The following is a 17,498-nucleotide window of genomic DNA, read 5'->3' as shown; positions in this document are numbered from 1 at the left end:
ATTTTTTCGTAGATTTCAAAATTTTCGCAAACTTTTGACCGGTAGTGTATATATATATATATATATATAATTTTAAATAACTTACAGCATTATCAGATTCGAAATTTATATTCTGATTTGTTCAAGGATCAATTTCTTGGTAAAACTTGATAGACTAATGAATGTTCTTAGAATTTTTAACTAATAAGTTGCACTTCATACGATATATAATTTTTTTACTACTAATTAATTTGAAATCCAGCTTACGATTTTTTTAAATTTCAGTAGAATGTGATGTTTGAGACTATTTTATTTGATTATCAAATAATTTTTGAAAATTTTGTTTCGAATTTGTAAGATCGGACTGCGTCAAAAGCATAACAATATCAAGTGGCAGATTAAGCAAAATTTTTATTTTAGTTTTCAAGGACATTCAATATCTAAGAATTACACTGCGAAAAAATAAATATGTATGATAAAATACCTGATTTTCTCAAAACTTTTCGGATATAAGTTATGAATGAAAAAATGTGTTTAAAATGTTCTTACATTTTGGTTGTTCTGGGCAAAGAGTTCATTTCTCTAAATAGCCAGACAAATTTATTTAAATACAGTTTCACCATTACAAATGTATTTCTAGATAATCTTCTCTATTTTTCAATCATAACTGAGATTGAAATTAACATATTATTAGTTATATGTACCCAATAAGGAATTCTACTTAAATGGAATATTTAAAAGTACACTCTAAAAAATCGAAGAAAATCATATGTATACAATATTTGGATTGGGAACTACGCTTAAGCTTTTACTCAAATTAATTATTAATGAGAAACTTTTCCTATTTTTAATTTTATGAAACAAAATATCTGAATTGAGATTTGCTATGCTATCAAAATTTCTCAGTTTTTCATAGGCTCGTAAAATCTCAAATATTTTACATGATTTGCACGAATAAACATTGATGGACCAATCCAGAGCATTTTTATTAAGAAAGTAGTTAGATTATCAAAATAATTAAGTACGACCGGCAAGCCTTTCAGTTTACCTTTCAGTTTCACAGGCAAACCCAATTTTCGAATACGCTACCTGGGGTGAAGACCGGTTTCATGCCTTTGGCCCTTCTCCTCCTCTTTTCAGTTGTATAGGAATGTACTTCGATATTTCCCCTTTTCTTAATATTTTTCGTTTTTAATTAATAAAATTATTTCTTAAAATTCCTATAATGTTTTCTTTTAGAAATATGGTTTAATGTAGTTTAGAGTTATATATCCAACTTAAAAGATTTTAATCTATAAGAAAATCAAAACAGAAACTAAACTTCCTCTTCCCTCTTTTAAGATTCCCTCTTTTTTTAAAATAAATGGGGAGAAAATGCAGTGAATATGCAAGATTAAGTTTTTAATAATTTTTACTTTCGTCAACTAGATTAGATATCTATTCAGCGCTGTAAAAGTTTAGCACGCCAAAAGGCCTTAACAAATATGCATACTAACACTGGCGATGTGGTGATTTAACAGATAGAAAAAGTCGCCACAATGATTGAAACGGTAACCCTTTTTTCGTTACCACCGGAAAAATAGGACTTTCACTTCCTTTTGCAGGCTCCCTTTTATTTACGAAAATCAATTCAGGTTATATGCTTTTTATTAAACTAACTTATTGCTCGCAATGAGGTTTAAAATATACTTCAGAATTATATGATTGTTTGATCAATTTATGATATTATTCAAAAATAGTTTAATCTATGAGTAAACTTGAAAAGCAATTAACGTGCTGATGTAAAATATTTAAAGTTCATTAAGTTCGTACTATGTGCTCTAGTTCGGACATTCAGTAGCCACGATCAGCGTTCGGATAAGCATTACTTCAAGATGAGTTCAATCTGTTTACTGAGTTTATTGTTTTTAAAGAATGAAAAATTCCCGAGTTTCGAGTAATTTTTTGACCTGAAAAAGTTGCTTAGGAATTTAGAACAATCGACCTGTTGTCAGTTTCAAAACGAAGTTATGGTTTCTTTTTTGTTTTTATTTATTTTGAATGACTCATCCTGTCCCGTCACTTCCCTTTTAATATTACTTATGTTAATGTTCAGAATGTGTCAACAGGTGTGGTGGCTATAATAATAAATTTAAATTTATATTAAATGTTGCCACATTTTTTGTAGATGATTGGGCTGCATATATGGAGCAATTATTGACTAAAAAAGATGGAATGGCTGATCGAAGAGCTGAATTAGAAAGAAAACGTGAAAAATTGGCCCTTCTTCGAGAAGAAAAGGCGAGAAGAAAACGTGAAAAAGAAGCTCAAAAAGTAATTTGCCTGCATCGATTATTAGTTATGTTATAAATGAAGAAACAATGCAAATATAATAACCAGCGTGTCTTGATGCTGGTAATTGATGAATATTTATTTATAAGCATCAAGACAGCTGTTTATTTTTTAAAAATTTTCATTTGCGCTTTTTTTTTTTTTGGTCAGATATAACTTTCCTGTCTTTAAGTAGCAGTAAATTATTACTCTAAATTTATCAAATTTTTATTTTAATTAAGTTGCATTAATTATTCTCTTTATATTTACTTAAAACATGTTAGTTATTATGTGTCTTTCATATCAACCTATAAGCATTACCACTCACGTTATAGAGATTAGCAAATTAAAATGATCATATTAATCCTGGGGATATTTCCATATCCTGATCTGCCACACGAACTACATTAGCCAAGGTGCTGAATTAATTTTAAATGGGAGGGGGGGAAATATAGATGTTTACATTTCGAGTTACGAGTTTTACTACGAGTTATACATTTCGAGTTGGTCCCTTTCTGTGATGTATTTTTTTAGTTTCTCGTGGGCCGCTGACGGGAAGTTGCCAAGACTCTGCCAGATTCTCAAGATCACAATACAGAAATCTCCCCTGAATCCCACTTCCGTTCTGATTTCCTTCAGTTGTGGTCAGTTATTGGGGAAAAATAATTTTGGTAATTGTTTTAAAGGAGAACAGTTAACTCAAATTAAAGTATATTTTATTGAAGTTTTTTAATTTCAGAAAATTATTTCCGAATGACTGTGATGTTTTAAAAAGGAATTTATAGAATTTCAAAGATTTTATACCAACCCAACCTCATATAATAGTATTTTATCTAACTGAATAGTTTTATACCTTACAAGTAAATTTTGTTATTTTTTATTATTTTTTTATTTTTTAGGTTGAACAACTCTCTGTCCAAAAAGATGCCTTGATTGAAACTGATAAATTATTAGCATCTTTGAATGTTACTACATCGATTGGTAATATTAAATATTTTCATTCATAAGCTTACGTTTATTAAATAAATAAATTATTTATTCATTTTTTAACTGAAATAAGATTTGTGTAACTTTAAAAATGAAATATGCTAAATATTTTGTGCTCTTGACTTTAAATATACCAATAGTTCTTCACTGCTGGCATATTTAGTGTTAAAAGTTTATATACTAATGGTTTTTTTTATTTTACTTTTCAAATTATTATAATACTTTAAACTTTCCTAACATAACATAATATTAACTTTTTTCAAATTTAATATATTTAGTTTCTAATTTTAAAAAAATGTATTAATACTTTCTTTGAATGTTTATCCTTTTAGCTTCGTCCCCTAGTACGACAGAATCAAGCCTAAATGATTCATCATTGAATAAGCCAGTTATTCCCCAGCCTTCTCCGCCGAAACTAAAGTTAGTACTGTTTTATAATTTTCTCTTTTTAATTTCAATATTTTCTACACTGTGAACCACTTATAATTTCTTAACAATCATTTAAGTAATATTGATGTAAAATGGATATGTGTAATTTATGTAAATGTTGGCAGAAAGTTTTTTTTTTTTTGTAGAAAATTTTTTAACAACATTTAATATTTTTTATTTAAAAAAAATTAGCAATATTAGTTAGAATAATTTTTTAAAAAAATATATGATGAAATAATTCAAATTTATAGGCAATTTTATATCTTTCAAAAATAGCTAAATTTAAATAAAAATATATGAATATCATGATCATTAATTTTTAATTTATATGGAGCTTTTTTTTTTATAAAAAATAAAAAACATGTAATAGTTTTGAAGCAAATTTTATCTAAATTAACCAACATTAGAAATGATATATTAAAAAAATTGCTGGTCCTTTTGACCAGCAAACATCAATATGTACTGGTCCATAGATAATATTACTGATTCACTCGAAATTTAGCATTAAATATATTTCTATATCACTTAATATCATTTTCATGCTTTTGTATACTATGCATTTCATTTTGTTATTTTCTGTATCAAATTTTAGGCATTCATAATTTGCAGCCACAGAGACTGAAATACACAAATTTAAATAGTCTCCTTTTCTTAATTCATTGTGTCATCTGTTTTTATATTATATATACTATTTTTTTATTCTGTTTGTAGTATTATTATTACAACCTCCCGAACATGTTTGAAGGTTCTGTGAACCACTAACAATTTTGTACGCTGTTAACAGTTAGAAAATGATTTGCCATTGTTATGAAATTACATATATAATTTATACAAAGATTTCTATTAAATCTAAATCTGAGTCCAACGATAATGTTTGATAAAGAATCATTACTTAAAGATTTCTTGATTAATTATGTTTTAGTAACTAAAGATATGAGTTTTTTAAATGAGAGTTTCAAAAAATTTTTTTAAACCTCACTATCTGTAAATATTGTTTTAGAGGAATATTACCCTATAGAAATATTGTCTTAGTGCAAATATTTTCACCATGATCTTAGATTTTGTAATAAAAATTTTAATCAACTGAAATCAAAGTTTGATTTGAAATGCATTTTTTCTGAAATTCTTTTGTGCTATCAAAATTTTGAAAATTAATCTTTATATAACTAACCAAACTTTTGACTATACAAAATGCGTATATTTTTATGGTAAATATAAGATAAAAATTTAATGATAAGAACTTACTAATTCATATTTTACTGTCAAATATTCTTTTTACTTTTGAGATATTTCGACATTCTCAAGGACAATTAAAATGATAGAATAATTAACATTTTTTATGAAAAGAAATATAGTTTCTAAAACTGTTGTTCAATATTAAAAGAAATTTAAAACCATGTTAAACCTGTCCTCATTTCAAACTAAAGATTACTCTCAGAATATTTTGAAAATCTTATTTTATACTATCAACAGGGGTCAAATCAGAATTTTTTGTAATGATCCTATTTTTCGATTTTAGCCAAAGTCAAAATATAATTTCGAGAAAATTATTTTGTCAACCTTATTATTATGAGTATATAATTTCATGAAGAATTATTATATTAAAATGTATTAAACTCATTTTGAAAAATTAAATAGAGTTTAGAATTTTGTGAATGGTCCTTAAGTAAACAAAATTTCTTTCTAAATGTGTCCCCAATCAATATTTCTGGATTAGTGAATTTCCCCCCACCTATTTGAATGTAGACTGCCTTAGATAAGAATTCTGAAAGATTCTGTCACCTGTTCAGTTCACATGTTCTAGCAAAACAAAATAGTAGTTCTAAAAATTTCTTTGAACCTCATTAACTTAAAATGAATGTTCAAATATGTGTAACACTTGTTCCAGCCAATATATATATATTTACTGTATATCTCTGGAGGTTATGCATTTAGTATTTATTACAGATTTTATAAACTAAAAGATATTTTATGGATGGGTGGTTTAATGTAAACAATAACAAGCGTCCTTAAACCGGAAAAAATTTAGAAAATTTCCGGTGTATCCCTCCGCTTATGTTATGACTACGAGGCGATGTGTGAACAAGCCAAATATTCTATGCAGTTTTGTTATTGTAATTTGGGTTCAAATCTAAACATAATTGTACCATTCATAAGAGCTTTCAGAAATGTATTGATTCTCAGAGGTCGTAAGGCCAAAAAAAATTTTGGAAAGTTAATATCTCATTGTGAATAATTCTTAAGGTTTGCCATGTTTTGTATTTTATCCCTTATTTGGCTACATTTGAATAAAATGTCGCCAAAAATATCTTTAAAAATATCTTTTTAAGTTAGCCTAATTAGAAAATATTCTAATGATTATAATATTAATATATTAATGCTGAAGTTTAAAGGCCGAAAGAAAGAACTCGGTACTTGTGAAATACGGCAAAAGATATGATGCAATAATATGGTGGCGCGTTTTTTCAATCTGCGGCGTAAAAATATATCGGAAGCAGTAACCCGGAAGTCTTGAAAGAGCAATTTTACCACTAGCGCCACCACCCTTAGCTTTACACGATCACCCATCCATATCTTATTTTGTAATTTACTAATTAAATTGTTACTTAATTCAATTTAATTTCATTTCATAGAAAAGTGAATTTGTCGTTTGTCAATGTTCACACAACAACAGTTCCCCCATTTGAAAAAGTTGTGTATGACAAAAACACCCAGACATTACAATCAGGAAGTGACAAAGAAGGTAAGTTTTAATTAAAATAAAATATATTTTTCTTGTATCTTTCTGGTAATTTAAAAATAAAATTACTAATTTACTCTTTACAGGATATAAATAAATAATCATTTCTAGTCATAAATTTTTCTATATTTTTTTTTTATCAAGTTTGCATATTTAAAAATTTTATTTTATAGCTAACTTTTATGTAGCTCTGTAGTGATCTGTGGAGAAAAATTTCGTAAATTTAAAGTAGTTACTAGACTATTTTAGATTTAAGAAATTTATGATTTTTTTAAAAAAGAAAAAACCAGACTTCTAGTTTTGTTCTAATATTTTTTGTTATTACTATTACTTTGTTTTAAGCACATTTGAATTACTTAACTAGCTATTTATTTGTGTGTGGATATGATTTATATATATTTTTTATTATTATTCCTGTCAACAGCAAAAATTTAAAAGAAATAAATATTCTTTTTATATAACTCTTTCATTAGTAAGAGAATCCTATATAATAATATGTGAAACAAAGTATGGTCAATAAATGTATTTTTATTGTTTTTTAGGGCAATGCAAATAGTTAATTCATTAATTATAATTTTATTTTTACTAATTTATATTTTCATTTTTCTCTAACAAAAATATATTTATTTTTATTTTTATCTTTTCAGCTGCATCACTTGATTATTATGGTAAGATTTTTATTATATTATCCTTGTTACTTTAATCTAATTTTGTTAAACATCCCATTTAATGTTAATTGAGCATAACTTAATAAGTTAATCTTAAATACTCTACAGATATTAAAAAATTAAATTAGGAGTTTTAGTCATAAAAGGAATTTCATTGAACATAACATTAACTTAAAATTATATAAACCAACCGTAATAAAACAGTTTTGTAATTTTTTTTTTCTTTCAAAGAAAAAAAAAACTGGTCGAAGGTGAATGGTTAAGTAATTTATGTACTATGTACACTGGTATTTATATGAAATTGAAACCCATGGTAAATGAAGTTTAGAAAGTCAAGAAGTTATTTATTGTAAGAAATTATTTGTAATTGTTTATTTAATTTTGACAATGCCCGCAGATCATTAGCAATTATAAGAAGTCTTATTGTACAGCAATTGGATATAATTCTGATCCTTTGAATAAAACTTTATTTTAAGTAACTTTATATCATTTGCAATCCTTCATTTTAATTTTTCTTTCAAAAAAAAGAAAGGAAAAGGAAATTTATTATCATATTAAAGCTTTTGTAATCTGTAAAAGTGAATAAATCATTACTTTTCTTCTTACTATAAAAAATTCTGAAATATGATTATTTTCAGATTAAAGAAGACATATAAAAAATTTAAATAAATTTAAAAAGAAAAATATTCAGGAAACATTAAAACTTTAATGTTCTACGAGTTTCATCTGAACATCTTTCTAGTGACTCAGAGCTATAGGTTTAAAATTAGAACAATATACTAATTTCTTCTCTTTTCGATTTATTTTCTGTCATCCTGTCTTTGAAAAAAAATGCATATATTTGAAATTAACCTGAATATATTCTATAACTTTAACTGATTTAGCATCTTTAATGGATATATCAATTAGTTACTCCTCAGTTTTCCAATGTCACAAACTTTTTAACGCTAGTGAAAATTTCCCTTCATCCAGTTCAACATGGCTGGCTTATAGCAATGAGGGAAAGCTGGTTTATGTCTCGTAAAGAGTCTCAAATACTGATTCAGTTTAAACATCAATATTAAGATTGAATATGTAAATGCTGATTTAAATTTTGTTTCTTTACCCTTGTGACACAAAACTTTTATATCTACTTCTCTTCATTAAAAAGGAAGCTTCCTTATAAGTTATATTCCCTTACATTTAATGACATTTTACTCTGGTGCCATGAAAAAATGTTTTTCTTGAAGAGTGGTTTCAGTAGTGGTTTATTACACATGACTTATCATTTTAGTATTTAATACTATTTAAATTGTGTCAAAAAAGTTTTAAAAACTCTATACTTGCATTAAATAATTTTTACTTTTGTGTTTAAAAATTGCATGGGTTTTTTTTTTCCTTTGGTATATCTTTTACATGAGCACCTTACTATTTTCTTCTTTGCTGTGAAATCTTCTGCATTACTAAAATTGTTATTTTACCTTATCTTTGAATTGTACTTTGAATAAGTATCTTAATTAGTAAAGAATCTTGATAGAATATTATGTCGTAAAAATATTTAATTTGTGTGCGTGTGTGTGTGTGTTTTTTTTTTTTTCAAAAATTTATTTAAATAAAGGTGCTGTTTATATTTATTGTTATCTTTAGGAGAGGGAGGAAGTTTGTCACTTTATGTGATTTGATATTGATCTGGGATATTATTGATATCAGTTTGTACCCACCCTACAATTAAATGCTCGCAAAACATTTTTTAGAAAGGATTATTTTTTAAATTATTAAAAGAAAAGTTGATTACATTAGCAAATATATTTAATAGAGTGTAAATTAATAATGAAACATTTATAACATTTATATTAGGTTCTCAACAATTTATATTAATTTAAGTTTATATGAAATTAAAAATGCTTATAGGGAAAAATTGTCAAAAAATTTTTAGTTGAAAATTGTTATTTATTCATTATTAAAAATCTTATTTAAGCTTTTTATCTAAATTTAAATTAGTCTTACTGTTTTAAAAACTAGTAAGACTAATAAAACAAATGCTTATTTTTATATTTCCTTTATTTATATCTAAGACATTAGAGCAGCTTAAGATGAATACGCTTTGTTAAAAATATATATATATATATATATAGATAAGTATAAAAATGTAAGACTACAATTTTTCTAATGCCTTGAATCTATCAGACAAATGTTTAATTATCTAGTGTTGGGAGGTTTTGTTCGTAATGTCGTTAAGGCAAGAGGAGTTCAAAATAGCAAAATTATAGCACTACATGTGGGCTGCTGTGATTTTTTTCACTTTTTTTAAAATTCTAATTTTGATTCAATATTTTCTAGTTAACCATGTACTTGAGCATCTTCTAAATACTTTTGTTTACTTAATTAGTTTCATCCCATGTTTTGTTTATAGTTATTAAAAAATATTTTTAAAATATCTGTTAGATTATGTTATTGGTCATAGATTACAAAGTTATTTTGAAGGGCTCTGTGAATGTATGTTCACAAGAAAGTGTACAAGAGCATGAAAATGTAATTAACATGCATAATTGTTTCCAAAATTAGAACTAAAAAATGTTTATTATTTCAGTTTAGTATTTTTATAACCCAGCTCTTAATGAATTACCAAACATTTATTTTTACTTCTTAGTTTTATATTGTAATGTGTTCCTTTCTTTTATTAGTTATAAAATGGAAAATTTATTAAGTTTACGTTAAGTTACGTTTTTCCAAATTTTTCAGTAATTGAGAAACTTAATCCTTTAATTAGTATTTAGTGTCACTGATTTCAAAAGTCAAATGAGTAACTAGTAATTTCTCTGTAGTCTTTGGTTAATATTTAAATAAAGTTTTTCTTAGTTTCATAATGTTATAAACTATAAATAATGAGAGATAAAGTTTAGAGTTGTTCTTAAAACTCTTAATATTCATTTTTTTTAAATTACTACAATTGTTAAACTAATTTACCAGGAAAGCTTTTAGAATAAATTTTGCTTTATAGATTTAGTTGACATTTTCATTTAAAAAAAAACCTTCAGTTGGAAACTACTTTTATAACATTCATAATTTTTTTTTTCCAAACTGTTTTTCTAAATAAATTATTTTCTTCATTAACCTTCTTCTTATCCCTTAATATTAGTTCATTGCAATTTGAAATTGCGATGCAATTATTATTATAACTGAACAAACTCAAATTATAATAGTGTTGAAAAACTATAATAATTATCTCGGATTGTAATCAATTAATATCACAAATCAATTTTTCTGTAACTTTGACTTTTAGTTACCTTTTTTACAAAATTATTGTTCAATAAAAATTTTATTCAAATATGTTGATTAAATCTCAGTCTATATAGAAACAGTTTTGGTTTACATATTCCTATCTCTATAATAATTTTAAGTGTTTTCTCAATTTCATTGTGTGTACTCTCATTCACTATCTTAAAGTACTTTTTTTTTTCTATTTTGCATTGTTTCACGATTCTTACCTGCTGTGAGGTGAAGCTTTCCTTTTTTATCACTTTAGAGTGGGAAGATGAATTTCAAGGTATGTAATGCGTTGCTTTTGCATGACTTCTTCTTCTTATTTCTTCTTGTCTTGCTCTCTGCTGCAAGTATAGAGTTTTGAGTTTAAATGTCAGTGTCCATGCAATAAGAATGTATGCTTTTACTTATGCACTCTCCTCATTTAGTGTTTATCTTCTTCAAATTATTATGTCAATAAAATATATTTTCAATATTTTATAAGATATTTATATTCTTTATGTACTAATTGTTTTTTATTTTAGCCCTAGATAACTAAACATTCTTCAAAGAGACTCTTGACTTATGAAAAGTCTTTATGTTACTATAATAATTTAACAATAGAACTTTAGATATTGCAAACCAGGCATTTCATGACCAATCTGTGTTTTAATATAAATTTAAGAATATTTCCCTTAAACTGCCTTAATTTGTGTGACTTCAATAAAAGAAGTATAATGTTGTAAGCTTGTTTTTAATTCATAGAATTCAAATGATTAGACAGAGTAACACTAATTTAATAAAGTTAAATTACCTATTTTTAAATAGTTACCTACTTATTATTAGTTGTCATTAAGAAAATATTTTAGTAACCTTAGGAAATATATTAAAAATTTTCATTTCCTAAGAAATGAAAAAACTTCCGAGATAAATTACATAGATGTTAAATGAGGTAACAGTACAGTACCACTTGCACACAAAGGTTATTGTACAATCACTTGTTCTACCTATTTGTACAATTAAATTCATTATGAATTGTAAAATCTAAGTTTTCAATTGTAAAACTATCTGGTAAACTAAACTATATGTTATATGATAATATTGTTTCTGTTCAGAAAGTCACTAATTATTAAAATCATTTGGTCTTTTTACTGTTTAAAGCAATTTTCAAGATAAAAGTTAATTTAAATATAAGTCTTTATTAAAATATTTGTTTATTGTATATAAATATAAACTTAATAAGGTAAAGTTTTTGTTTTAAAATATTTATCATTAATGAAACAAAACTCCATTTGTATCTAAATACTTTGTATTATTTTGTACAGATTCTTATTCTATTATAAGCAAACTAATTATTGTTTACTGTTCTATTATAAGCAAACTAATTACTGTGTTAACATTAAAATCTCAGGGCATATATTCATGCCTCCTTTGTTTTTTTATATTTTTTGACACTTCTTTTGAATTTAAATACACGATTCTTCATTGTCATTTATAAAGATATAAGTAAAACTTTAAAAAATTGTTTACAGATTTTAAGACCTAATGAAAATATAAATAGGTTGTGTATAGTAATTTTGGTCGCCAAATTTAGCATAGTTTGTGTTGGAAAAGTAAGAAATTGACTGCTGAGGTGGCAAACAGTCATGGTAATAACCCTTGAGTGATTCATGGAAAGATTTTACCAATTTGACCTTGTGATTTTTTAATTAACCATTATAATTGTTCGAGTTTTTTATTTATTTTTTATTTCGCTAATTATTTATTTTATATTGTTTTTAATATATAGTGATTTTGATATTGAGTATCTAAGTGCATGTGCCTTGAAGTTTGTGGACAATATCAATATTTTCAGTATTTGTGGAATTAATTTTAGTCAGTTTATAATTTTAAAAATATCTATATCTTTTGTGTGTCATTATTTTTTCAACTTCAATAACAAATGGAAGTGCTTTGGCACGTTAAATGATAAGTAAAATAAAGCTAAAAAACGAAGAAAAAAAAATTATATCATTAAATAAAAAAAGGGGATACTTCTAGTAAAAAATCATATCTGTTCCTCTATTTCTGTAACCACATTGAAAGTGTCGAATTATGTTTTTTGGGTGAAATCAGTGTAAAAAATGTTAAAAAATATTCTTATTGCTTTTCTAAAATATATTCCTTTAAAATTTCCTGATTTCTCAGTTGACTAGAATTTTTTTTAAAAAAAATTTTTATCTGTTTTGATAAATTTTCTTTTTAAAAAAAATGTATCTTTGAAAGTATTTATTTTCTGATTGTAATTTTGTATAAGTTGCTTCATTTAATATTTTTCTTTATTGCAGCAAAAAGGTATATAATTTACAAATACCGTTTATTTTTTATTGGGATATTTCTATTCAAAGCCAAATTCTACTTGTTAACCATTTCTTAATCAAAACTAAAATTCTATTGTGTGTTTTAATTTATGAAATGCTGTATATTTCTCATAATGTATGACTTAACAATTACATTTAAAGTGATTTTAATTTTTTTTTTCTTTCAAATTTGTCATCAGAAGTATATGCTTGATAAAATTTCTCTAAAACAGTGATACTGATACAAATCAGACATTGTTAAAAATAGTTGTTGAGAATCGAGAGTCTAGCAACTCAGTAAAGTAATCAAACAAACAATTTTAATCTTTTTAGATTTTGTAACAATAGTATTTATGTAGCAAATATTCATAGCATGGTGTTAAAACGTAGAGATTAAAAATCTCTACAACTACACTTGATTTTAAATTTGTTTACAGAAAAAAACCTTTTGCTTTGCCTACTTAAATAATAACTTATAAATTTAATTGTTAAATTTAAAATAATTTTTGTCACATGTTTGCTTTGTATTAGTTTGCTCTTCATGTTTTAACTTCTTCAAATGCCATTTGTTTAGCAGCTAAGTCATTAGACCATGGGCTTTTCAATATTTCTCTACTTGAGTTGATCAATAAAATAAGGCAGGGCATTCATCTAAACCCAAAGCAGCCATATCCTGGCCTGTGTCAAACAAAGAGAACATGTAGGCAATTTTCAACAATTTTTAGTCAACAATTTTTAAACAAAAAAGATTGGGCACACAGACAATCATGCCCTGTGATGAATCTAAAAGTTGCAACTGCACAAGATGATTTAACTTCTTCACTGGTGATGAATAGTAATTTCTTCATGTTTTTCTAAAACTCTTTATGTTTAGACTCTATATAGAAACTATATTATTTCCAAACTTTGCAAAATCTGAAGATGATAAAACTTTGAATTGCAGTTAATAGCCAAAAGCAGTATAAAAGCATATAAATTTGTATTGGTTGTTCAGGAAAAAAGTTAGTAACTCTGTATAGAAAGTAAAATGAAGTAAACAAGTTCCTCTTGGATATTTAAAATAAATTAATGCAGCCAGAAGATTGACCTGTGTTTCATTTAAATTTGCTTGAATTCTGTAAAAAATATATTCCTTTTTATAAAATATATGGCATGACAAAATTAACTTTGGAAATTTCAATAAAATCTACTTCATTTATTTTGAATTTAATTACCAAAAAAACACAATTAAGTGGAGTTCTAGTCCTTTCTTTCAATTTTTGGTGGCCATTTTAAGCATTTTCAATTTACCATATTTTAAAATGTGTGTACTATAAGCTTAGTAGCTGTTTATTTGATTTATTTATTTGACTTTTTTTCTAGTTCTGACTTATGATGATTCATCTATATCTGAAGATGGTGAAAGTTTGTCTATAACATCAACCGATGGTATTGTTCATCATTTTTCTAAACATAATAAAGCAACAAATGTCAATGCAATCAAAGCTTCAAAATTAGCTACAGATGAGAAACTTATTATTAATGACAAAGAAAAAGAAGTAGAGAAAAAGAGTATGAAAACTTATTTTATCTAATAAAAATTCATTTTATTTTACCAATTTTATTTTTACCTTCCCTTGAGTGTTGTTTTTGAAATATTTATGAAATAAATTTGTTATTTTGAAAATAATTCCAAGAATCTGATGCTGAAAAATAAACTTCATTAAAAAAAAAAAAACTTCATTTGGCTTTAAAATGGAAATTAAAGTCCACATTTGTAAATTACCAAAATAGACATCCATTCTCGAGACTTGTCAGACATCATTCTCGTCTGGCAAGTCTAGAGAATAGTCCATCTCTTAATTTAAATAAAGTTTTTTAATTAAGTATGAAGTGGTTACTATTTTGTTTATACTTTTTATGCAATAAAGACTCTTTTGGCCAAAATCCACACCCTAGCTTGAAAGAATTACTCAAATTTCAACTGAGTATTCACTTCATTTTATGCATATTAATAGTGCATACAAAATTCATTTATAACGAGATTGGTTAACAAAAAAATGAGCAAGTAAATGTAAAAGATGTGTAATAACTTACAAGTAAAACTGTTCTGAATTTTTTTCTTATTTTAAAAAGCATTGAAACTGTAGAAGTTAAATTATACTTTCTACAAGCATAAAAATTTTTCACACTATTATCAATCTATAAAAAAAAAACTGAAGCACTATGAATAATTTTCCCATTATCAAAAATGTGTGTGCTGATAAAATGAATATAATCATTTAACAGATATATGATTTGCAAAAGCCTGAACTAAAACATCCATATAATGAGCAAAACAAAAAATAGATATTCTCTTGTAATAGTAGGTTGAATCTATGCACTAGCTTGCAACATATCTTGTTAATCATTTTAATAAACTCTTCATTGCTAATCACAATTTTTGAAGAAAATCAACTAATCAGTAAAGTACTTCGTAGCTTCACTAAAATAATTTTTTAGAATATTATGAAAAACATTCACTTTGTGTTACATCCGGGATTTTATTAAATTTGGGGTGCAATGAATTAGCTCAACTGTAAATATCTATGGTGCTGAAGTTATTTTGAAAAATTTATTGGTATGGGTTAGCATGCACCTTGATTTGTTTCAAATGCAAAGATCTTAAAAATATTTGTTTCTGTAAGCATTAAAAATGCTTCGTAAAATCTATCTTATAAAAAAGAAGAAGAAAAGTATTTTCATAAGTATTTTGACAAATCGTAAATACAGCTCTTCCCTATAAATTGAATGCTATGTTCTGAATTCCACATATAATGATAAATTGCATTATTAAGAATATCTATTACCTTCAGTTTTAGATTTGAGTGAGGAAGAAAGAATCTTACTTATGAGAAGTGAAAATTTTCAGCAATTCATCGACCGATCTTCTCGAATTATTGAAAGGGCCTTATGTGAAGATGCTGACATTTTTATTGATTATACTGGTGTACAAGAAGAATCAGAGAGGTATATTTTAACTAATATTTTATTTATTAATTGCTCATTATTGCATCAATGATCCTATTCTTGTATATTTTATGCATTGTTTTATAATTATTTTCAATTATCATGATTAAAGAAAGTTGGCTGTTGATCGTTATAACAATCATACTATTGATAGAATTTTTAATAATTTTTCCTAATGGGATAAAATGTTTTTAATTGTGATTTTTTTCTTAGACAATAATTACTTTGCAGAAAACTCAGAAAATTATTCAAACAATATAGTATAATTGGAAAGATCGCACACATATTTTTAAGTTATTACTGAAAATCTGTTCCACAATTAAGACAAATCTTAAAATGTTCTTTAATAATTTTTTTAAAAAAAGTGCTTAAAACTAAATTCTATTTTAGCAACAAAAAAAAATAGGCTTATTAACAAAATGGATACTGAAAAAAAATATGGTCCCAGTATTTCAGTCATTAAAACAGTCAAAAGTTTAGACCTCTGATGTTATTTTCACTTTTTAATATTTTAACATCTCAACGTAGTTTTATTTTTAGAAAACTCTTCAACCAATTCCTATCAGGTTCTGTATTTTATCATTTAAAATTACGTTATGATTGAAATAATGAAAAAGTTTTATACCTTGCAGTTTAAATTTTTTTCATCCATTAACAAATTAAATGATAAAAAATATTTTTTTCATAATTCTTTTATAGATCCTATAAATTACAGTAATTAAAAAATTTATATTTTCTTATTTCAGTGAAGACAGGTCAGGAATGTCATTGCTATTAAACCGTTGCTTTTCTGATGATGTTTGGTCAAAGAATCGTACTATCACTAGTTTTGACTGGTCCACTCAGGTCTGTATCAGTTCTTTCATTTTTTTAAATACATATCTACTTTTTTCTTTTTTTTTTAACTTCTATTTGTTTTGAGGTTTTATTACAATCTCAACATTCTATGCATTTTTTTTGTGTTTAAAAGTATTGATGTAAGAAAAAAAAACATAATACAGTGATAATAATTATGACATAAAAGTATATTGTGGTAGTATTGTTTATTTATCTAAACTATCTTTTTCCACTGTTTAGTTACTTCATATTTTAATGACACTAGTTTTTTTTCTTTCTTATGATTATTCACTTCATATTTTATTGACATTAGCTTACTTTTTCTTATTAATTTTAATTATCTCTTTTGATTAACTTTTTTTTATCTAGTTCCCAGAGTTGCTATGTGCATCTTATAATCAGAATGAAGATGCTCCTCATCAACCTGATGGTATCTGTTTAATTTGGAACACAAAATTTAAGAAAAATACTCCTGAATATATTTTTCATTGTCAGGTTTGTACATTCTTATCTAACATTTGATGATCTTGATGGAAGAACTTGTAAATTAGCATTTTACAGAATTTGAGAAAATGAGCAATTCATAAACATTTGAGATGTTTTTACAAAGCATAGCATCCTATAACACTGATGGTGCATTTAAACAGTACCGACTGTAAAATACTTTTTACGATCGGTAAAATTACAAAATCAGCATGCCTGGTGTGGTGTAAGCTGAAAATATTAATGATCGTAGTTATAAGATTTACAAACAATGTATAAAAACGAAGAATTTAACCAAATAGACTTTAAAAACATAATTATAAAAAATAGATTTCTGAAGTATACTTTACTATAGATTTCTTTTGACAACTGCATTTATTATCATTTTTTATGAAATATGTTGGCACGATCAACTCGTACAATCAAATGTATTTTAAATTAATATTAAAAAATTAATTAATATTAATTTTTTATTAATTTTAATTAATAAATATTAATTTTTTATTAATTTTAATT

The 17,498-nt window shown here is 25.3% G+C and overlaps 1 protein-coding gene across 2 annotated transcripts in view; it reads left to right on the top strand.

Annotated features, from left to right (window-relative positions):
* The first annotated feature begins 1,882 nt into the window (after positions 1-1,882).
* The window catches only part of LOC107447763 (cytoplasmic dynein 1 intermediate chain), a 29,129-nt gene continuing 13,513 nt past the window's right edge, over positions 1,883-17,498 (top strand). Inside the window, exons 1-10 of one of the 2 annotated variants that reach the window (XM_016062765.4) lie at positions 1,991-2,292; positions 3,189-3,270; positions 3,609-3,696; positions 6,339-6,448; positions 7,093-7,113; positions 10,619-10,639; positions 14,037-14,225; positions 15,509-15,662; positions 16,409-16,508; positions 16,869-16,994. In XM_016062765.4, the coding sequence (XP_015918251.1) occupies positions 2,164-2,292; positions 3,189-3,270; positions 3,609-3,696; positions 6,339-6,448; positions 7,093-7,113; positions 10,619-10,639; positions 14,037-14,225; positions 15,509-15,662; positions 16,409-16,508; positions 16,869-16,994 (1,020 nt within the window). In that variant the 5' untranslated portion in view covers positions 1,991-2,163. Of the gene's footprint in view, positions 2,293-3,188; positions 3,271-3,608; positions 3,697-6,338; positions 6,449-7,092; positions 7,114-10,618; positions 10,640-14,036; positions 14,226-15,508; positions 15,663-16,408; positions 16,509-16,868; positions 16,995-17,498 lie in introns of both variants that reach the window. The other variant, XM_016062766.4, reaches the window with a different exon arrangement.

The sequence above is a fragment of the Parasteatoda tepidariorum genome, chromosome 6 (assembly GCF_982258835.1).
Source record: "Parasteatoda tepidariorum strain Cologne lab strain chromosome 6, Ptep-v5.0, whole genome shotgun sequence".
NCBI lineage: Eukaryota > Metazoa > Arthropoda > Arachnida > Araneae > Theridiidae > Parasteatoda > Parasteatoda tepidariorum.
The sequence above is the reverse complement of the archived record's forward strand: the minus strand, read 5'-3'. Positions and strand labels throughout refer to the sequence as shown.